Below are 23655 nucleotides of genomic sequence, written 5' to 3' on the forward strand. Positions count from 1 at the left end.
ACAGATGATCAATCTGAACAAGGTTGTTCGTCGATAAACAATGAGCAGTAGCGACTGGCAAGATTAAAACGTCATAATTTATTGTCTGAAAATTTTTCCACACTTATTTTTGATGCTTTTTCCGACTGGCTATTCGCAGCCTCCAGAAAGCGCAGAAAACAGCTTAGCTCTGCCAGCAGTGCGTCGATTCGCACATCGGTAGGCAATCTAGAATCTGTTTAGATGTTGTGTGCTAGGTTCTCTTAACAAGCCGTGCTGCGTCCAGCGGTGTCTTTTATTGAAGTTACTGATCTTGAAAAAAAAAGAGTCTGTAAACGAGTACATTTATCTAGGTCAACTACTCACAGGGGACCCTGATCATGAGAAGAAAATTTACAGAAGACTACAGAAGTCATTGCCAAATCTTGACTGGGAGCTTACCACTGTCGTTGAAAAGAAAAGTGCACAATCATTGTATTCTACCTGCGCTAATATATGGGACAGACACTTGGAGGTTCACAAAGAAGCTCGAGAACAAGTTAAGGACTGCTCAAAGAGTGATGGAACGAAATATGTTAGACCATTGGCCATTCTTATTGGGCACCCTGCACACGGGGGACGGGTAAGGGGGATTCCGACTGAAGTGGGTCTCGTGTACAGTTACAGATGCGTTAGGTTCGTATATGCGTTTCCGCAAATAGCAGCGGCGTGGATGAGTATCCTACATGAAAGTCAAGTCGCCTATAGCATAGGTGCAAGTTGGGAAAGAAAGCTCCACTACAATATAGCAAAAGGTTAAGGTAGGAACAAGTGATAGCAAGGAGATGCAAATAACAAGAAGAAAAAAAAAACGGCAGGCCAACAATACTTGTAGTTCTTATACTAAAAGCTCGCTTGTATATCTTTTTTATGTACTCTCTCCAGCAGCTATACTTTCACCCTCATTCATTACTCTCCTTCCACAACAGATGCGTAAGAAGCACGCTCGTCAAGGTCTCGTAGTGCTGGCTTCTGTTAAAACGCTCAGGCGGAGCCCGGTCCGCCTCAGTGTCAAGACGCATCTTCTTACGTATTGCGCTCGACAGTCGCTGCTACAGCTATAGGTATATAGGCCTGTCGCAACCGCTAATCTTTCCTGCCGCCGCTTCGCCGCACTGACGGATGCCGGTCGCGCATTATTGTTACGGTCGCCCAGCTGTCAATCCTCCGCGTGCCTTATAGCCAGTCTCTCCACCACCCGTCTCCATCGCCCGACGTAACAGTTACTGGTATTCGTGCTAAGAGGATTCCAAGTCTCTCCACAAGCTTCCACGACATCGTGGCGTGTGTACGTGTAAACAGCCAGGACTTTCTCTCTCCCACCTTTACTCATTTCACACTTTTCCTCTCCCCTCGCGAGAGTTTCCATTCTTTCATAGCACACCGGCAAGCGTCCAGGTTTTTGGCTGGCTAACTTCGCCGCCATCGACTACGTCGAGAGCAGCGCCCACTTTTCCGTGGCGCAGACAACCCCGCATTCGTCGTGTCCACGCTCACAGCGTCCACATGGGACGACGACCGGCAGCTGCTGCCGTCGGCGCGACCGCGACGCCGACCCCGAGGTGGCCGAGTCGGACTCTACGGCTCGCGCTTCTCCTGCTTATCGGAGCGCACTCGGCTCACTGCTTGGAGAATGGCCTTGCCAGGACGCCACCCATGGGATGGCTGTCCTGGGAGCGTTTCCGATGCAACATTGACTGCGTCAATGATCCCGACAACTGCATCAGGTTAGTGCGCTTGTATAGCGGTTTGCGTGAATGCCGGACGGTTTTTCGAGAGAAGTGCTGCGCACGCTTCCAGCTGGATTGCTTTAACGCAGTAACCTCACGACGCATATATTTTCGACGTATTTACGGCACTCAAGCGTCAATTACACACTGCGCCATCCGCATGCATGTCGTTGCCAGAAGCCAAAATGCGTCTATATGAACCGATTATATATGTAACTACACGGGATCCACTTAGGTCGAAATTGAAGTGCTGCTCTCGCGCTACACATATTAAACGAGGCGACGTCGGGCAAGGACACGCTGCAAATACGTCAGAAATGCGCTTCATGTGGTTGCCGCATAATGGCTGTCGAAAACATATCTTAGTACAGTCTCACGCTGAACGTGACCCAGCTAGGCTCTCCAAAGCTAGCTCAAGCTCTCCTGATTGCACTGGTTATCATACCTTTCGGAAGAAGTGAGCACTTTCGGCGAAGGAGTCAAAATTTGATCAGCCTCTCACTTTCTTTAAAAAAGAAAGCATTGTCGCATTTTGTGGTTGATTAATATATATCGATCATCATCAAAGTGCTTCCGGTTACAGTCCGCACCGGTGGCATTTAAATGAAGGCACTTCTCGAGAGTAACGAATACCTTGGATGTTCTCTCGTATGTTGCAACTGCTAACTACACATTCTACAAAAGAAGGTTCTCCGCTTCATCGAAAACTAAACAATCCTTTTTTTTTCTGTAGATAACAAGATTTTGACTATTTTTGATCTATTTATAATCAGCATTTACCAATTGGATAATCTAAACACATTAGGAAAGACGGAACTGCAATTCCGGATTCCTAGATTCGCCCAGAGGGCCGCTACAAACTACGGCAGGTAGCATTTGTCTGGAGAAGAACCTGAACTTCATACGTTCTGCAATCATTTATTCGTCACATACCGGATTTCATTAACACTCAACCTGAAATTGTCAAACTGGCTGTGTCATGCAGTAGTGTATGTGCTTACAAAAGAAAAGTTAGAAACGTTTTACTGTTAATAGTTGAAGTATTAACTTTAGTTTTGGGCTTGTTTTATTACGAATGTAACACCTGCATTACGTTTGAAAGTATAGTGCACTGTCTTGTTCTCCATTCAAGTTGTATCATCTGTATTTTTATTCAAGTTTGTGTCGATGTGGTCTTCTATGTCCATGATGGTGTAATCTAAAATTCTTATCAAGTATTGTTTCTTTTTCTTTTCTTCTTCTTCCTTTTCCGTAAACGCGATCGCCGTTCTTCCCCGTTGTTAATTGCTGTTTGCAATGCATGGTAACGAAGGTTTTTCATGTAACCTATCGCCTTTAACCTTAGTTTCCTGGCCGAAGTATTGTACTGATAATGCTGAATGCTGTGGATTTCATGTAATATGCTGTCTGAAATAAATATTACAAATATTATTATAAATATTGTAGCCTTGCAAACACACGCTTTCTAAACGACTGATTTCTATTTGCGGCCTGACTCATTCATATTGTGAAGAAGTTGGCAAGGTCGTGTTTTGCGCTACCACGAAAGTTAACTTTCACCGTTGAGAAAGTGCATGCAAAGGCACCGCACGGTTAAGCCGGGCAAATGACAGAAGCTACTACACGATGTCTGTGGTGTGTGCAGTGAGCGGCTGTTCAAGGAGATGGCCGACGCTCTCATATATGAGGGATACCGGAAAGTCGGCTACGAGTACGTCAACATCGACGACTGCTGGATGACTAAGGAACGAGACGTGAACGGAAGGCTTCAGGCGAATAGCACCCGATTCCCCAATGGAATTAAGTACCTCGCCGACTTCGTGAGTACCTTCACAAGGTCGATGACCCCCCCCGATGACATTCAAAAACACGAAACCTAGAAAGCTAGACCAAAAATGTCGCAGTATTCTTCTCCGAAAATTAACTACGGGGACGTGACATAATTTCCGCGTTACGGTGCAATATGACACGACTAATAAGTTTGTACATCATTACAGTATTAGTGCATTGCACTTTATTACATTAGTACGTTACATTTATGTGACGAAATCGTTCGGGTTAATTGCTGTCTTCCGTAGACAATTCCCTGACCATGAGAGCGTTTAAGAGGAAGCTTTAGCTCGGGAGCGGCTATGTAAATACATGGGATGAAGAAATTGTTTTCCTCGTATGAAAATTGTTCCTCGAATTTGATCAGATTTGTGGTATTTAAGAGAAAAACTTAAAATTTAGTGACTGAAGGAATCGGGTGCCGAATTCACAAAGCTTATCATTCGTATGTGCTTGTTGCCATTGACAGGCCGCGCTCGCTAATAGTATGTCCAGCATCAGAATTGGCTCAGATTTTCTCTGATGAACACTCCTAACTTAAGAGCATTTTGTGAATTTGGGCCCCGATTTTATTGCGATATCAATTATATGGGCTTTACAAGCGAATTTTCGCCGTCATCTTCGCCGTTGACGTTGTCGTGAGGTACCATATATATATATATATATATATATATATATATATATATATATATATATATATATACAGGGTGTCCCAGCTATCACGCAGCACGATTTAAAAAAAGAGGAACGGCGTTACGCGAAGCAAACCTAGTGCGTATTGTTTCCAGTGCAGTGGAGTAGCCGCGAGTAATTTTTTCGTTACGGAGATTTAATTAATTAATTGTAATTAATTATCTAACTCGGGAAGTACTGTCCTAATTGTCAAAGTGTCAATGAGAAAATTGTAGAGCAACACGAAAAACTCCCGATACAGCTTTCTGTTGCTCAGTACGTGCTACATAAAAGTGTTTTTCCGAGTGCGAAAGAAGCCCGTGAATACACGCCAAGGGCCTCGAGTGACCAGTCGCGCGGCAATTCTGCGTGTATTCACGGGCTTCTTTCGCGCTCGGAAAAACACCTTTATGTAGTACGTACTGAGCAACAGAAAGCTGTATCGGGAGTTTTTCATGTGGCTCTACAATGTTCTCATTGACACTTTGACAATTATAGCAGCACTTCCAGAGTTAGATAATTACAAATAATTAATTAAATCTCCGTAACGAAAAAATTACTCGCGGCTACTCCACTGCACTGGAAACAATACGCACTAGGTTTGCTTCGCGTAACGCCGTTCCTCTTTTTTTTGATAATCGTGCTGCGTGATAGCTGGGACACCTTTATATATATATATATATATATATATATATATATATATATATATAGGTATAAGTAAGCTATATGTTTGTGTTTCCGTATATGCAAGGTAGATCGTATACTATTCAACCGCCAAAGCTGCCCAAACCAAGTCTTATGTTCTTGACTGAATTATTCCTAAGAATGTTTTTCAAATGACAGCCTGCAAACAAATGTTCTAAACATCATTCGCAGCGCATGGTTTTTATCTTTAATCTGCTCAGGTTCATCATCATCATCAGCCTATATTTATGTCCACTGCAGGACGAAGGCCTCTCCCTGCGATCTCCAATTACCCCTGTCTTGCGCTAGCGTATTCCAACTTGCGCCTGCGAATTTCCTGACCTCATCATCCTGCTCAGGTTATTAAGCATTAAAAGTGCAAACTAATGTCGGTGCTCAAACCTCAAAGTCACGTAATCTTACTGGCGCGGCCCTTTACGGGCAGCATGGTGTGCGATGCCATTGCAGGCCCTGCTCGGTGTTTATTTTCCTTGCGCTATGTACAGGAAGACACAAACGGGGACAAAACGAACACTGCTTGTAAAGAGGACACGAAGTGACAAGGGGGAGCGCGAATGAATGCACACTCACTAGCCCAGTTCATCGCTCTTTTAAACGTTTCTACACGGTGTGTAAAAACGTTTAAGGGTGCCAGAAATTTTGGCGCACCCGTGTATGCCGTGTCCGCTTTAGTCGGACCCACGTATAGCTGGAACACAGTCCGAGAAGTTCAATTGCAACGCTAAACCTTGCTATCTCTGTCAGTGCTTCGCTCTTTGGGCGAAACGGCCAACTGAGTAATACAGCCATCAGCTGCTTTTACAAAAATAGTTGAAAATTGAAAAAAGAAATAATCAGGCACCAAGTTCTTAACTCTGTAACTCAATAATAAGTATCAGCTCTCTCGCTCTGTGTACATTATATATATATATATATATATATATATATATATATATATATATATATATATATATATATATATATATCAGTGAAGTAAAGAGTAACCGGGGTCCGGCCTTCATCAAGAGTGCGTGTACAAGCATACAGAGCTCAATTTATACCTTTTTGCCGTAAGGGTGAAAAGAGACAAGAAAAAAATACAAAGTGAAAAAAAATAAAAAATATATATATATACAAAGTAAAAAAGAATACAACGAACACGTAAATGGAAAACTGCGCGTGCACAGAGTGGAATTATTAAAAAAAAGTGAATACAACAAGGCTGTGAAAACAAGCTCCATTCACGTGTTGCACGTGTTGACATCCATGACGACGCGAAATCTGTGCACACCTGAGGTCATGGGCTACTCACGATTTAGGAGCTTGTTTTCACAGCCTTGTTGTATTCACTTTTTTAAATAATTCCACTCTGTGCACGCGCAGTTTTCCATTTACGTGTTCGTTGTATTCTTTTTTACTTTGTCTTTATTTATTTTTATTTTTTTCACTTTCTATTTTTTTCTTGTCTCTTTTCACCCTTACGGCAAAAAGGTATAAATTGAGCTCTGTATGCTTGTACACGCACTCTTGATGAAGGCCGGACCCCGGCCGAAACGTCAGTAAAGTCTTGTTATGTTTTTCCTACGTGCTTCTATTTTTTGAACTAATATATATATATATATATATATATATATATATATATGCGCACTTTGACACCTAATGGGAACGCATTAAATAAAGTATGCGCACAATCCTTGCATATAGCCATTCAGGTGACAGTATTTCTTTCTTATGCATGTCGCTTTGCAACCTCGGGGAATAAATGGAGTCGGACTTCTTTTTTTTTTTCTTCGTTAAGTAGGTGCAATTCGCACACGGCTTTCTCGTGTATCGAGATATCCTAGGAATCCTAAGAATTCACGACGACACCAGTGTATTATAAGAATGTGACTATACTGCGGGAACCTTACTGCATTATCTCTCTCTTTCTTTTTTAATTTTTTTGCTTGTCTGGTCATATTAGATGCACATTCGTGGCTTGAATCTGGGGATCTACGGCGACGTAGGGACAAAGACGTGCGGAGGCTACTGTGGCAGCAAAGGTCACCTGCGCGAGGACGCTCAGACCTTCGCGGATTGGAATGTGGACATGGTCAAGATGGATGGCTGCTTCGCCAGCATCCGAGACTACGAGAGCCGTAAGGCTTCTCTTTCATTTCCATTAAAAACGAAAATATGCAGATCCAACGCACATCTTGGAATCTATGTGAAGCGAAGCTTTCGTGAAGTGATTAATCAAATGCTCTAAATTTGCTTAATTCATTGCTGCATCTTTGACCTAAAGGAAGTTGGCGCGCGTGTGTTCTCGCGAACCCGTGCTTTGCAATGTGACACATGCGGCGATAGCCTTAAAGAGCTTAGTTGGCGTGATAAACGTATATAAGTGCTGTTATGGCCCAATGGCGCAGCAGCCCGATGCGACATCGGGCAGCTGTGCTTGGGTACCGAGATTCGATCCGCCATATTGGACGTAATGTTTTTTTTTTTTTTTTCAAGTGCGACTTATTCGGCAAGGCAGCAGCGCAGCCACCAGCCACGGTCAGGCAAGTGCGAGAGGATCCGCAAATAATAAGGCTTCTAATGCCATCACAAACGCGTTGAACGCCTAGCTCCACACCCTACATCGCTTAGTTGCGGTTGACCAGTACGTACGCTGACGTCATGTGTGGGCTTGTGTTAATAAGTTTAGGATCATAGCGTTCGCCTATACGCGAGAAGACGAAAACGCTAACATTTGGGGAGTAACTATAGGTTCAAGGAAATCTTCACCTCCCTTTCACAGTATTGCATCATGTCAGCGAGTCCTTATACTGTTTCTCGCGTGCGCGTAGGGCATGGCGCCGGAGCAACATCTTCCAGATGACAAACGACCCGCGTGCACTGACTGTCACGTCACCTAGATAGACTAAGCTCTAATTGAAAATCATTGCATGTTATTAAAGCCTCTGAATTTCGTTGTAGGAAACAAGCGTCACTTGCTTCCTCTCGGCCTTCGCAGATGACGTCATTGCTCAAAGAGCCCAGACTTTTCATCTACGAGGTGTTGGCCAAAGCTAGAATACCAGCGACGGCCAGAAGTACACGCCAATTCAGTATACCGGTATATGCCAGGAAACTTTGTGCAAAGCGACTTCGTCTAGACTGCGCCGTTGAACAATAGCGTAACCGCCGTGAATGCAAATTGCGCAAGCATGAACGCTGGTAAGGTTGTCTGCTCGCTCGAAGAGCATTGAGCGACGTGCTTGTGGGTCAGGGAAGAGTGTCGTATATAACTCTAAGCACGCGTCCAAGCTCCTTTTTTGCCATATGTTGCCCCACACGACTAGCGTTTCTTGCGATACCAAATGCGGCTAAAGAGTATAACTGTTTAGCTGTCTTCGTGCGCAACATCGTTGGCACCTGTCCAGTGACACTTGGCGACTTTGGACATGATTGCGTTGCATCTTTATTTTCTTTCTCTTCTAGAAGCACTTGCAGCGCATTTTTATGCACCTTTAAGATGTATGCACTCTTAAGAGAAGAGGAGCAGCCTGCGCAGCCTGCAGGCGTAGATATTTTCCTTTAAACACATCTAACAGAGAATTATTTTTCGCTTGAGAGAATGAGGCATCTCCTTTTTAGATGCAGCACTGCAACAAATGTAAATTTACATTTTGTTAGAGAATGAAAAACCCCGTCATCAGTACTGGCCTGGCTATTTAAACTACCCGCGCCATCATCAAGGTATCGCTGAATTTATTTTATCGCTTACAGGGCATATCATTTGAATGCGATTAGCTTTCTTTGCCAATACTTCAGGCACTTTGAATCTATCTATCTATCTATCTATCTATCTATCTATCTATCTATCTATCTATCTATCTATCTATCTATCTATCTATCTATCTATCTATCTATCTATCTATCTATCTATCTATCTATCTATCTATCTATCTATCTATCTATCTATCTATCTATCTATCTATCTATCTATCTATCTATCTATCTATCTATCTATCTATCTATCTATCTATCTATCTATCTATCTATCTATCTATCTATCTATCTATCTATCTATCTATCTATCTATCTATCTACTATCTATCTATCTATCTATCTATCTATCTATCTATCTATCTATCTATCTATCTATCTATCTATCTATCTATCTATCTATCTATCTATCTATCTATCTATCTATCTATCTATCTATCTATCTATCTATCTATCTATCTATCTATCTATCTATCTATCTATCTAATCAAATCTAATCTAACCACCCGCCGTAATGGCTTAGTGGCTATGGCGTTGCACCGCTAATTAAGCACGAGGTCACGGGATCAGATCTCGGCCATGGCGGCCGCACTGCGATTGGGGCGGAATACAAAAATGCTCGTGTACCGTGCATTGGGTGCACGTTAACGTACCGCAGGTGGTCAAAAGTAATCCGGAGTGCGCGCTAGCGCGCGCCCTAAAGGACACTAATAAAGTTCTTCATCCATCCATCCATCCCCAACTACGTTGTGCCGCAGAGTAAGATCGTGGTTTTGACAAGTAAAACCCAATAATAATATAATAAAATTAATTATCTATCTAGCTAGGCGCTTGAAAGGGAAAATTGTCATCCACCCCAATGTAGCACGAATCTACCAAGCTACATTCGGGTGGATGAGAATTTTCTCTTTCATGACACTTCCTTCACCTTGTGGATTCCGCAGAACTGATTTGCCTCATCTAGCCTCTTACGCCGACCCAGTGACCCAAATTGTCTAGAGCTTGGGTCATCCCGTCGTCATCAAAACCGCCGTCAGCATGCTGTCATCGTTTAATCGTAATCATGCCGCCATTGTCATGCCATCGTCATCATGCAATCGTTTTCATGCATTCATTGTCATGTGACGCCGTCGTGCCGGTCTTCCCATCGTCGTCATCCAATTGTCGTCATGCCATGACCGTTGTACTGCCCTAGTCTTTCCACCGACGTTATTCCTTTTCGTCATTCAATCGTTATCATGATGTCGTCTGTCAATCATCATCATTCCGCCGTTGTTATGCCATCGTAGTCATTGTTATGCCATCGTCATACATTCCTTGTCATACCGTCGTCAAAAAACCGCCGTCATAGAGTTGTCATCCTAGTGTCGTACACAGCCTTGGCAATTTCATGACGGCATTCCATCGTAATCATGCTGTCTTCAATTAATCGTGATTATGCCACCGTTGCCACGCCCTCCTCGCAATTCCGTCGTCGTCATGACAAACGCGCGCCAAGTCACCATGAAAGAAAAGCCGAATGCCATGAACGCATGGCATAGCTTTGCTTGTGACGCTTTCAACCGGGCAAATTATACGCGAGCGTAGATTATTATTGTGTCTGTTTATTTCTATCTTAACCACTACATGCAACGCACGAGGCTAACCTGGAGACTGATAAATGCTCTTAGCACTGAAAAACTCATCCACAGACCCCGATAAGTTGGAGCTTGCTGTATTTTTTTTTAAAGACGCGATGAGAATGTTGCATTTCCTGACCCAGAGATGATCATATTGCATGCTTTGATATTATTGCGATAGCAATTATATGGATACTCCAAGCACATTTTCGCCGCTGCCAACTTTTTTATTGTGAATATCTCTTGCGTTATGAAGAAGCGCATATAAAGTAACTGCATAAGCAATGTTGTCCACGAAAAACTTGCGAGGACGCTTAAGCTTCGAAGAGTGGAACGGCGATACTCTTGCGCTAGCTGATTCTAACTTGAGCCTGCAAATTACATCACCCCACCTTACCCCACTCAACTTTCTGCCGTCCTCGACTGTGCTTCCCTTGCCATCCATTCTGTAACTCTAATGGTCCACCGGTTATCTGCCCTACGCATTACATGGCCTGCCTATATAGCTCCATTTCTTTTTACAGCGCAGCGTTCTATGGCTAGGATCCCGGGATTTCTTCGTGGCGTAACGCCGACAGAAAACAATGATGGGCTGATCCCGGCGGCAGTGCAGGGCAGAGTAATAACTCGTACCCTCGTAATGCAGAGGCTCCAAGAAGTGACTCTTCGCAAGCAAAAATGTGTTCGTGTGTGAGTTTCAGCATAACAGAATTGTGTTTTTTAGTAAATTCAAATTACAATCCGACGCTATCATGTTTTAAGGTTGTGTGTAGGTCTTACTTTACAAAGGTTCTGGCACATTTACTTTGAGAAATTCAGTTAGTTCAGTAACGCCTATGCGCCACGCGCAGGGCCTGCGTGGTTGTGATTCGGGATTATCTTTTGGGTTAATAACCCGTGACTAAACTCATTAGTGCTTCGGTGGATTTCCTATTGCTAAATAGGGACATTGATCGAGTTGTAAAAATATGCAGCTTTAGCGTTCAATTTAGGTTCTGCGGCTTTGCGTGCCAAAACCACGATTATGAGGTAAGGCGGGGTGGGGGACTCCGGATTAAATTTGACCAATTTGAACCCTAAATTTAGGGTTTTTTAACCTGCATTCATTGCATGGTACACGAACGTTTTTGCATTTCGTCCGCATCGAAATGTGACCGCCTCGGCTGGAAATCGAACTGGTGACCTCGTGATTAGTAGCGCAGCGCCATAGCCGATAAGCCACAGCAGCGGATTTAGCGTTCAAACAACCTTAGCTTGCATCACAAGGCTTAAGTAGACTACATTGCAGTATTTCTGCATTTTGAATCCACTTCCTGTCTCCATGAAGTCGCTTATTGCATTGACACGAATGATGGCTCCTTTTGCATCCCCCACAGTGTACCCAGATTTCGGTGACGCTATCAACCGGACTGGGCGACCGATGGTCTACTCGTGCAGTTGGCCTGCCTATACAAATTTGCGTAATATTACTGTAAGTTCACCTTCTGTGGTCACCGCTTACTGCTGTGTTTGATATCCTAATTAGAGGCGTGAATACCTTGCAGATTTCTTAATTAAAAGGAGCCTTGAAACACTTTTTGAACATGGTAAGAAAACGTTGGCGATCTGTCGACGAGGCTCTTGTGAACATGTGATCCAAATATCCCTGCACTGCATGCAGCAAGGAATTCGCGATCTTGTGCCTTCTGTCTGGGGTTTTACGTGCCAAAACCAGTTCTGATTATGAGGCACGCCGTAGTGGAGGGCTCCGGATTAATTTTGACCACCTGGGGTTCTTTAACGTGCACTACAATGCAAGCACATGGGCATTTTTGCATTTAGCCTCCATCAAAATCATGATCTTGTGTCAAAAAAAAAAAAAAGAAAACGCTCATGTGTTTAGATTTAAGCGCATGTTGAAGAGTCACAGGTGGTAAAAATTAATACGGCGTCTCTCACTATGGCGTGCCTCGTAATCAGGTCGTAATTTTGGCACCGTAAAGCCCCGGAATTTCACCGTCGGTTCAAAGTGGAGCAACTCATTAACCTGGTCTCGAGAGAAAAGAATGCGTGAGTGTTCAGCCGCACGGAACTGCGATAAGTGAAATTATTTATGCCTATCCCACGCACTGCGGGAATCGTTGAAAGCGAAGCTTCCGTGAGCCAGCCAGGTAATTCTATGATATCATATATGACATTTGTATTTATGGTATATGAATATATGGCAGTGATATATTCTAATCACTAAGGGAAACCAACTACCCAATTTTATCACCCTCCTTTACACCCTTGGGCTTCTCATTCTTTTTTTTTCTTTTTCAGACAAACTACACGTTAATCGGCCACCACTGCAACATGTGGCGGTACAACTACGACATAGACGACATTTGGCGAAGCGTGGAGGGTGTCATCGACTACTATGCCAAGAATCAGATTGTTCTGGTCCCCGCAGCCGCACCGGGACGCTGGAACGACCCGGATATGGTGATCACGAAATTATGTGTGTTGTAACGTCAGTATTTCAACGGCATAGAATGCTTGTAGAGTGTCCGTATAGACCTACCGCAAGTTTACCAACAAATACGGCGCTGCGGTTCGTGTATAGAGGGCTGCGGTGGTCACGTTGCCGTCTTCTTCATCCCGCCTTGTTTGGCAACTCACTTTTGTACACTACGCGGAAAGCACCAGGCTAGCGTCAAATGTAGCGATTTCAAAATTGGCCGATTATTTGTTACCTTCGGGCTTCTTTACATTTGCTTACACCTGATCAGTTTTGTTTTCAGAAAAATAAATCAGCTGTACTGTTGCTGCTGGAGCAAAAAGAGTATATACATACACAATTTGAAAATAAGGTGTTCGTTCTTGGTATCTTTATCGATTTTTCCAAGGCCTTTGGTTGAGTAAATCATAAAATATTGTTAAACAAATTGCATTGCTGTGGTATTCGTGGACAGACCTTATCACTTATTGACTCTTATTTATCCAACAGCTAACATGTAGCAACTCTTATTCCGGCGTGAAAGTTTTGCAATGTGGAGTGCCTCAGAGCAGAATTTTAGGACCATTGTTATTTACCGCCTATCTAAATGACATTGTAGATATAAATTGCGAAGCCAAATACATTATAAAGGCTGATGATACAAGTATATTTTTTTCAGAGCATGATATTCACGCGATAGTAAGAGCTTGTAATCACACAATGACAACACTCGAAAGATGGTCAACAGCAAATGCTATGCATATTAACGAAAGTAAAACAAAAGCTGTTATATTCGACTAAAGAATAAAATAATTGCATCTCATCAAGACATAGTACTCAGTACAAACACTATTGAAAAGTGTTGAAGATTTTAAATGTCTGGGCACAATGTTTTCCGTGAATATGAGCGGTGATTGTCATGTAGGTCATGTCCTGCAAAATTTAGCTCAGGTGACAGGTGCAATTGGTCGGCTTCAATACTTGCTTTCAAATGGAATCAAGCTTCTGCTCTACCACTAGCTTTTTAGCTCTCGTTTAAATTATTACCAGCCAGTATGGAATACAATGAAGGTCACTAAACTTAATCAAATGTACTTGGTTCAGAAAAAAATGTACTGGCCATATTTTCAATGCACATTTTGCGACATCCACTAACGTTTTATCCTGAAATTCCAGAATATTTACAGTACACCAGAGAGAGAGAGAGCAAGCGAGAGAGGAAAGGCAGGGAGGTTAACCAGAAGTCAGTTTCCGGTTTGCTACCCTACACTGGGGTGGGGGATAAAGGGGTTGGAGAGAGTGCAAAGAGAGAGAGAGAGAGAGCGAAAAAAAAAACAGAAAAAAAAAACACAGGCATTGGTAACAAAGGAGGCGTTCCAGTCACAGACGTTCATACAGTACACCAAATATACAACTATACATTAGGCAGGAAATTCAATTTAGAAACTTGTAACGTAACAAACTTGCACGTTTTAGTCAACTTACGAGTTAGGCATTTAAATTATCCCACGTGTCATGGATAAAATTGGGAGGGAGACACAGTACGATTAAACTCCGTAAAAGAGCGCCTGTCCTACACTCTTCCCTCCATTCTAAATCACCATGACCTCAACAACTCTGACTTGTTTTATTGTTCATATCAGAATATCCACAAGTTATATACAGTGATGCATAACTCTGAGATTTCGACTACTTAGCTCTTGTTTCTATTACGAAATTTGTCTCAGTGTCAAATTGATATTCTTATATCTAATTGTTTCATTTAGTTGTATGTAGCTGCTTGTGATAATTTGATTTCTATATCTTTTTTGTTATGCAGTGTACTTGTTCCAGATATTTGTAACTGAATAGCATTCAGGTTTTCATTTTTCTAAAAAAATAATTGTTTCATTTTTCTATTACGCAGATTGTAATATTTGATTAAAAATCTTCCGTAACTAAGTTTTAGCTTTACATTTACATTCTTTAGTGTGTGTATGCCCTGTTGCTTATTGCTTTACGCTGTCTGTTGCGCTCAGTGCTTTCCTTTTTTCCTTAGTATTTTCCTTTTTTATTTACCGTAGTGCTGTTACCGCTCCGAACTTTTTCTATGGGGTTGTGAACTAGTCAAGCTGTTAAAAAAAACAGCTTTCTTTTTTCACAGTCCTTCTTTCTGTATGTTGGTAGAATGAAAATAAACTTGATTTCATTGGATTTGATTTGAGATGATTTACCCACACTTGTGCTTTATCTCGCAGCTGGTCATTGGCAATTTCGGGTTGAGCTACGACCAGAGTAAGGCCCAGATGGCGCTCTGGGCTATCATGGCCGCTCCTCTGCTCATGTCCAACGACCTGCGCCGTACGCGCCCCGAGTTCAAGGAGATTCTGCAGAATAAGGCCATCATTGCTGTGAACCAGGATCCACTGGGGCTATTGGGAAGGAAAGTAAAGACGGTGAGCTCTCGAACGTCTTTTCTCGTTTCGCCCGGTTAAAGCGTTCAAGAAGACTTTAGCGATGCTTTCTCAGATGCACGCTATCTAATGGTCTAGTTGGCGCTACCTGAGTTAATTACTAAATTTCCTCGCTCACAGGTATGCGCATTTTCTGTTATGAACCGTTTCTTGCTCGCGTTATAGTGCGCAATTTTCTGTGCAATCTCCAGCAAGATATTTCCTTGCATCTAGCACAGAGATTTCCAAACTACTGCCCGCGGGCCGGATCTGGCCCGCGGAGGCTTCTGGACCGGCCCGCGGCCAGCGGCAGTCAATCTGATGACGGCCGCAGGCGGGCCGCTTTTCCCCGCAAAACCTCCGCTTCGCCTCCTGCTGAAAGCGGGGTTTCTCCCAAAAACTATGCAAACACATCTGCATCAGAAACGGCTCACCTTAATAGATCTTGCTAACCTAAAGGATAACACAGGCAGTTATACTTTCAGAAACCAAGAATTTTGGTGTATACCATTTTGTTGAACGGAAATTCGTAGACAAATGATCCGCTATACTTTGCCACGACATCTGAACACGCTAAGAAACGACAATATTGTTGTGGAAAATTGCACTACACCAGATATTAAACGGCATATTTTATATCTGATTTTCGAACTTCAGTGCCCAGTATATAGGTATGTCTATGTAATATATATATATATATATATATATATATATATATATATATATATATATATATATATATATGTGTGTGTGTGTGTGTGTGTGTGTGTGTGCATATGCGTATATATACGTGTACGTGTGTGTATGTGTGGATATATATGTGTTTATATATTTAAGGTTATTTAAGGTTATTTGAGGTTATTCGAAATGGTATATGCAGTGAACTATTGATGAGGTCTGTAGGATCAGTGCTGTAAGAATGCATTTTTTTGTACAACTTCGTTTGTATGCTTATCGTAGTTCTGTACCCACTTTTTGTTGCTGTCTAGAAATATTTGAGTATTTGCATTTGCTGTATGCCACGTACAAGGGGGCTTAGGTTTTCTTCAAGCGAATTTGTCGCTTTTTGCCTGGGCCATCCCGCATCATCCTGATGTAAACAAATAAACAGATCACATCAAGATATTGCGCTAATGCGCTTCTTCCTGGGAGCTGGCTTCACTGCATTTACAAGTTTATGCCCCGACATCGCCTGGTTTGAGGCAGCGTCGACGAATCATGAGCCTAATGCGACCGTCGCGGGAGGAGCGTGTGCGTCTCTGGTTGGCCAGTCTCAGCCATGACGCGCCGAAGATCTGTGAATTTCGCCCAGGCGCGCTAAGCCAGAGAGCTTTCGCCAGTGTTTGGTCCGTGAAACTACAGCACGTGTAGTTTAATAATAATAATAACTGTGTACATTATAAAGCTACTATGTTCGATCTACAGCATGCAGCAAGCTTCAGTCTAAAGCATGCGTGATGGTATGGTAACAGGAAAGGACATTTTCAAAGAATTAGAAAAAGACTGTCAGCGTACAACATGTAGTGGCGAAAACGGAAATCTGTCACAATTATTAAAAGGGGGGGGGGGGGACATGACCGGAGTTAGAAAAGGATATGTAGGACAAATTCGAAAAGCTGCCGAAGTTGACGGATTCTCCAAGCCGATGTTATTGTACTACATGATTCGTGAGCGCAATGCGAGCTCCTTGGGAAATGCGTAGGCATATCTGAAACTTGTTTCAGCTGCTTATGCTATGATGTCGCATGAGTTCAACGAATGCTAGTTTCGTAAATTTCTGAAGGCGATGAAATATGAGTTCGTAGACTCAGATTTCGAACTGACGTACTAAACGGCAGTTCAATTACTGACCTGAGGAAACTTTTTGCCTCCTTTATTTAACTTTAGGGGGAAAAAAATAAAAACTTCCTAGCGCAGAAGGATTGCTCCGAGCCACTTGCGTCTAGTTTTGAGTGGCTCTGGAAGTTGTCTTTTTTTTTTTTTTTTGTCCACTGAACGCATGACATGAATCAGTGTGAAGCTGCATGGAGAGAAGCATGCACCTCTTTCATGCCCTGTGCATGGACATAGCTAAAAGGGTTCAGGGCAAAACTACAGATTTTTTTTAAAAGTAGGTGCAAAAGCGATAGTGGGAGCATTTCCGCTGCTGTTCAAGGATTAGTGCGGAGACTAAGAAGACGTTTCCTCCCATATTTGCGGCAAGAATTCGCAGCACACACAATTTTGCGAGTGATTTCATGACCTTGATGCCACGAAGGAGCAAATACAAATGTTCTAAAATCTATTTTGTTGAAGTTTGGATGCAATGCCAGATCTTGAAGGACAAGTACAAAGAAAATTGAAGCAATGTCTATAAATTACTATGCTTTTTTACTATTTCCCAGGTTTACTACTTCCCAAATTTAAAGCAATTTGTGCACCGGCACATGTCAATTTTTGGCAATACCTATCTTTGTAAGCAAAGCTTTCCAGAATGAAAAGTGGGATGTCAGAAGGACTAAATTATCCGAAGAACACCTGACTTCTCTGCTTAATATTGGCTCATCAGGATTGCCACAATAGTCGACTCAAAATAATAAAGTCAAAGCATCAGGTACACCACTCACATTAGCCATCGTGGTACGTAGACTAATGTGACGCAATGCAACGCAATACAGGATGTAATTCGTATGCATTCAAATACAGCACATTCTGGTTAGCGCCCTGTGCCGAGTTAAGCTGTCGTCACATACTTCCCCATTAGTAGATATATGTTAGTAGTGCAAATATGTAACATTATAAGGTAAATATGTAAATATTTTCTTCGGCCATGAACTTCATTGCTGAGAGTTGTACTCTACTTTTATTTATTGAAGTGATGATCACCTTTGATATTTTTAATCGACTGCTTCTTTTTTATTATGTTGAAATTTTCATATATTTTGACTGCTGTTATTCTGACGGTACTGTTATTTTTATTTATTTATTTATTTATTTATTTATTTACAAATACTGCAGCCCTGGAGGGCTATTGCAGGAGTGGGTGAATACAATGTGACAAATACAAATCACAAAAAGAAGCATATATGAAAACATGGTTAAAGGGAGTTCTCAATAGCATCTCCAAATTCTTTATGTGGTAAACAACGGATAGAACCAGGCAGATCATTCCAGAGTTCAATAGTCCTAGGAAAGAAACTGTATTTAAAAGTGTTGGTGCGAGCAAAAAAGACTGATAAGTTTAATTTATTGCTGTTTCTCGTATTCAGGGGCTTTGCACGGGTCAGATATGTGTTAGGGGAGGCATAATACGGAGAGTGAAATAAAGAGTGCAGAAGTTTCAGGGAATTGATGTGACGCCGGTGGGAGAGAGGGGTTAAACCAAGCATATGCAGATGAGATGAGGGTGAAAACATTCTGTCGTAGCGGCGGTATATGAAACGAACCGCCTTTTTCTGAACAGATTCAATTTTCTGATTGTCCGAAATTTTGTAAGGGTTCCATATGGTAGCCGCATATTCGAGAATAGGTCTTACAAGTGATTTGTATGTAAGGAGTTTAGTTTCTTTCGGGGCAACACGTAGGGTTCGGGTCAGGTAACCAAGTTTTTTCAATGCTTTGTTGCAAGTTGTTAGAATATGATCTGACCAGGATAACTTTGGAGTGAAAAGGAGGCCTAAATACTTATATTCATATGCGCGCGGCACAAAAGTGGATTTATAGGAGTAATTAAAAAATGAGCAATTAGCATGCTTGTGAAAGGACATGACGACTGTTTTTTTAAAGTTGATGTTCATTTGCCAGCGTACACACCATTCACAAAAGTTTATAAAAGATTGATTCAGAGTGTTATGATCATTAGGTGTAGAAATGACGTTGTAAAGAACGCAGTCGTCTGCGTAAAGCCGAATTTTTACCGAAACAGAGTTTGGAATGTCGTTAATGTAAAGCAAAAAAAGCAAAGGCCCTAAAATAGAACCTTGGGGTACTCCGGAAGATACTGATGCGTCAGGGGAGTTTGATAAATTAAAGGAAAAATACTGTGAACGATTATAAAGAAAACTACGGATCCAGTCAACAAGAAGAGGGTTATTAAGGATAAGGCTTAGTTTATGTAAAAGTTTATGATGTGGTACAGTATCAAATGCTTTGGAGAAATCAATGAAGAGCGCATCTACTTGATGACCTAAATCAAGAGCAAAAGCGATGTCATGAGTAAATTCAGTTAATTGAGTGATTGTGCTAAAACCACTACGAAATCCATGCTGAGCGCTGCACAAAATGTTATTAGAATCGAGAAAAGTGATAATGTGTTTATAAATTATGTGTTCGAGGAGTTTGCATGTATGAGAAGATAAAGAAATGGGTCTGTAATTTAGAAAAGATTGTTTCTGCCCTGATTTGAACAATGGATATATATTCAATATATATATTCAACAATATATATTGCACATTACAGTCAGCAGCCACCATCGCTTTTAATCCAAAATTAAAAGCCTTCATAATTATGAGAATTTTCCGGGTAAACATTACGTTTATATAAGCTGCAGTTGCCGGGAAGTGAGAAGCAGTCAGGGATCTTTGAATGCTATCGCGTTCCACTCTTAAAGGGGAAGCTTAAGCGTACTCCAAATTTTATTTATTTATTTTGTTCCGTGCACTTGCCGCAAGGTATATGAACAAAAGAAATTGAAAAATACGTCAAATAATACTTCAGTGTTGTCGCACGTTGTCAAGGCCGTAAGTCCCATTTCAATTCATCAACTATTCTAATCAAAATTTTTTGAGATTCCTACGCATACTAGAAGCCTTTAATTATGCTCGATATGTTCTTTGTTACGACTGTAGAATGTGGTTATTATCTAAAAAGGGCATACCCTCATAAATCATGTTAACCACCTGCTCCAGATTGTATTTTTAACGCCCCACATGAAAATCTGCGATGAAAGATTCACCGTATTTGCACTTAAATAACGCGACCGCAAATATAGCACGAGGGGGGACTTCCAGTCCCTCCGAAAAAGAAAAGATATATTACGTTTATACGTGTCACGAACCCGAATACAACACGAGGCACGTTCTGAGCCGAGAGATTTGTAGGGAAAAAAAAAAAAACGTCGCGTTATAATAATGCAAATACGGTAGTTTTTGGAAATTAACCACTTGATCAATTAGCTATTGACTAACTTATTTTATGACTCAGTCATCGTTAATAGTTCGTCCACGGTTATCGGTTCAACCGTGCAAGAAAATTAGCTTAGCGTGCTATCCGAAAAAAACTTGTGCGCAACTTCAGATATCTTTCGAAGTCACTTGTCTTCTTAAAGAGTACGGTATCCAGTACATCACCGGTTATTCATCATAAATAGTATACTGCAAAATATAGCAATTAAGGCTGCATGGCCAGAATCACAGAAATAAGAAAGAAAGAAGCTGGGGTGCCTTTTCATATGCGTAGTCTTCTATATTAGGATAACCCTATGCTTCCACTTGCACGAGTCGTCTTTTCTGGCAGCTCCTAAACAGTAAACATCGTCAGCTACGAAGTAGCGCAATACAGAGGACAGAGAGCAAGACGAAACACGAGCGCCCTCTGAACTGGTCTACGTTTCTCCACTACGTAAACAATATATGCACAAAAGGCAACACGGAATCGGAAAAATACCGGAGTTGCGGTGACGACGCGCCACTAATACAAAGGTCCCTTTGTAAAGAATGGTTACGCTCCCCAGAACGCTTCAACATGCTGTAGGTAGTTGCTTGGTGCAGATAAAATCACAGTGAAGAAGCCAACAACTGCGTTCTACCGGAAAAAACGTGAACGAGCTTGTTTGCCACCACGAATGTTTAATGCTACTTCAAATAGATACACCGACGGAGACTTAGCGGTAAAATCGAAATTTTAGACTTAAAAGCCAAATTCTACACTTCAATCAAAAACTAAAAACAATTTCTCCTCTACTTTCCTTGGCTTCATTATCTGTTGGCTTCGTATGGTTGCAGGTAACAACCATCGGTTGTTAGCTAACAACCATTGCTCGTTTGAACTTCATAAAAGAAGGCCCGCGCAATTAACTAAAATAAGAAATTATTTGGGAAAAAAACGTCCAATTACAGGAACGTTTTTGGTCTACGCCCAGTACCGTTACTTAAGATTAATAATTTATTTTCACTAATGTTTATATGATTCGTTGAAGTCCGGCCCTCGACACTGCCACCGGTTACCGATCCGGCCCACTGGCGAAAATGTTTGGAGACCCCTGCTCTAGCATGCTTAGCGATGACATGTCTGTTATAGACATGCCATGTCTATAATGTCTATAACTTAATGTGAAGTATTCTTTACCTAATACTAGTCGCTTTGTTGTAAGTAGGTTCTTGTCTCGCATCGTTTCGGGTCTTAGAACGAGTGAAACTTGAGCAAGTTGGTGGGAGTCATGTTACTGAAAGGCAGACATGCTAACATGGGCACAAGTTGGAAAGAAAAGGACAACACAGACGCTGACCATCACCTGAAAGGTTGCACAATTGCGGAAAGGAAGATACAAAGCTTATCTGAGCATGCTCTAGGGAAGGCAGATCCAAGCTGTCAATCAACGTGCGGGCACCCGCTGAAAATAACCGTTCAAGCATAATTCTTTGTGCAAGTTAATCGAGGGCTGACTTACGCATGCGCTGACACTATTAAAGATGTGCCGAGCCTAGACCATAAGGTGAACTTTTTAACGATTTTATCAAGCAAGGCACCAGCCTTCTTAACTTCTCGCCCCGGATGTACCCCTCGCATCCGTAGCGGATCACGTGACGTACAACGATAGGCGCGCAGTCCGTATTTGTACCGTTGATACTAAGACAGGACATCAACCAGAAGGGGTTAAAAATAGTCTTTAACGTTCTGGATTGCGAACAAGGCTCGCCCAGGGAGCCTTGTTAAACGCTAGAAGAGATTTTAAATCCTTTTCTGGTTAGGGTGCTCGCCCCTTCCTTTAAAAATGTATCATGCCGACCAGATGGGCTTTCGTCACACACTCGACTTTATACCAGGACAGCATGGCGGAAGCGGCTTTCTTTTCTTTTTCTTTTTTTGTCCGTTAGAGTGCCCTTTTAGAGGGTATATGCACTGAAGTCATCGAGGTTGCCGTATTATTTTCTACACATTATCTTGATTCACCTGTCTTCAGCAGCACACCGGAAACTGTGAATAGGACGATATGACGTATGTGACGTCTCGTGAATACTACTTTCAATGAAGTTGTATCACAATAATAGAAAGGCTAATTAGCGCAATATCGGAAGCCTAAATATACGCTATCGGTGACATCACAGTTGGGGTGCAAGCGGCTGGCATGAAATGTGTGCAACCGATGGAGGAACGCATACACTAGATATGATAAATACATTAAAAAAACAGGAATCTGTTAAAAGTTGCAGAAAATAAATGCGACCCTCACGAGTCACTAAGACAATGTGCAAGCTGAAAGGTGGACCTTCTGTTACATGAGCTCACTCGCTACCAGAAATATGAACGAATTTGAGAACACGCAAAATGTTTAATTATCGTATCATTATCAGTAACCAGGAAGCCGTTGGCCACGAAAAAAGAATGCTCACCTGTAAACTTAAGACGTGGACGGAACGCTTGGAGCCGGTTGCATTCTGGGAATTCTATAAATAGACGGGTCATTCCACGCAAATTGACTCAAACGTATCGCTCGACCATCTAAGCCTTTTTTTTTTTTTAATCGTGGCCATTCGATGTTCTGCGTAGTCTATTCGAAAAATGATTTTTCTGAAAAAATGTTTTCTCGTCACGTAATGTACGTTGTAAATTTGGTGCAGTACGGTGGAGGACGGTGCCACACTCTGACGGTTATATTGTAGTGTAGTGATGCACAACTATGCCTGTGGATTCGGCAGATTCCTTTTGGTGTTTATAGCAAACTTCGGTAGGCAAATGTTCTGTAAGAGCCCCAAGTCATTAGGACAGTCTACTAAAAAACAACTCAATAGAAATAGTAAGAAATAGTCATTTTGGCAGATTTTAGTAAAAATTTGGTACTCCTAAAGGGACGCTAAAGAGAAAAATGAATTCTTCTGTATCAATCAACCACCCTTCTACAATATCAAAAACATCACTCTTACCACGACAAGACGCTTGGTAAGCTAGAAAGAGCGCAATAACAAAAGACGGGTAGCAATGCCTCCTTGAAGCTCCAGCACCAGCTCGCTGTGACGTCATGGATTTTGACAACGTTTTCTAGAGCCTAGTTAATTATTTAGTGGTAAAGTTTGACGACATTGTGTTCTAAATCAGCCAAAGGTTTAACGTGGCTAGTTTCAGGAACTTTTGCTGAGCCAACGTGGCCTAAATAAAAAAAAAAATATTTGAAATCTGTGACGTCACAGTGACGTACCGGCGTTGGGGAGTCGGCGTGAAATTCAAGAACTGAAACTTTGACCTTCATTTTCTATTCTAATAA

General features: G+C 41.9%; 1 protein-coding gene across 1 annotated transcript in view; it reads left to right on the plus strand.

Moving 5' to 3' along the window:
- The first annotated feature begins 1030 nt into the window (after positions 1 to 1030).
- LOC119449553 (alpha-N-acetylgalactosaminidase) overlaps positions 1031 to 23655 on the plus strand; it is a 31227-nt gene continuing 8602 nt past the window's right edge. The window contains exons 1-6 of the mRNA XM_049665300.1: positions 1031 to 1745; positions 3394 to 3568; positions 6898 to 7072; positions 11683 to 11777; positions 12608 to 12769; positions 15002 to 15199. Coding sequence (XP_049521257.1) covers positions 1525 to 1745; positions 3394 to 3568; positions 6898 to 7072; positions 11683 to 11777; positions 12608 to 12769; positions 15002 to 15199 — 1026 coding nt within the window. The 5' untranslated portion in view covers positions 1031 to 1524. The remainder of the gene's footprint in view (positions 1746 to 3393; positions 3569 to 6897; positions 7073 to 11682; positions 11778 to 12607; positions 12770 to 15001; positions 15200 to 23655) is intronic.

Source organism: Dermacentor silvarum, chromosome 4 (genome assembly GCF_013339745.2).
Source record: "Dermacentor silvarum isolate Dsil-2018 chromosome 4, BIME_Dsil_1.4, whole genome shotgun sequence".
Taxonomy (NCBI): Eukaryota; Metazoa; Arthropoda; class Arachnida; order Ixodida; family Ixodidae; genus Dermacentor; species Dermacentor silvarum.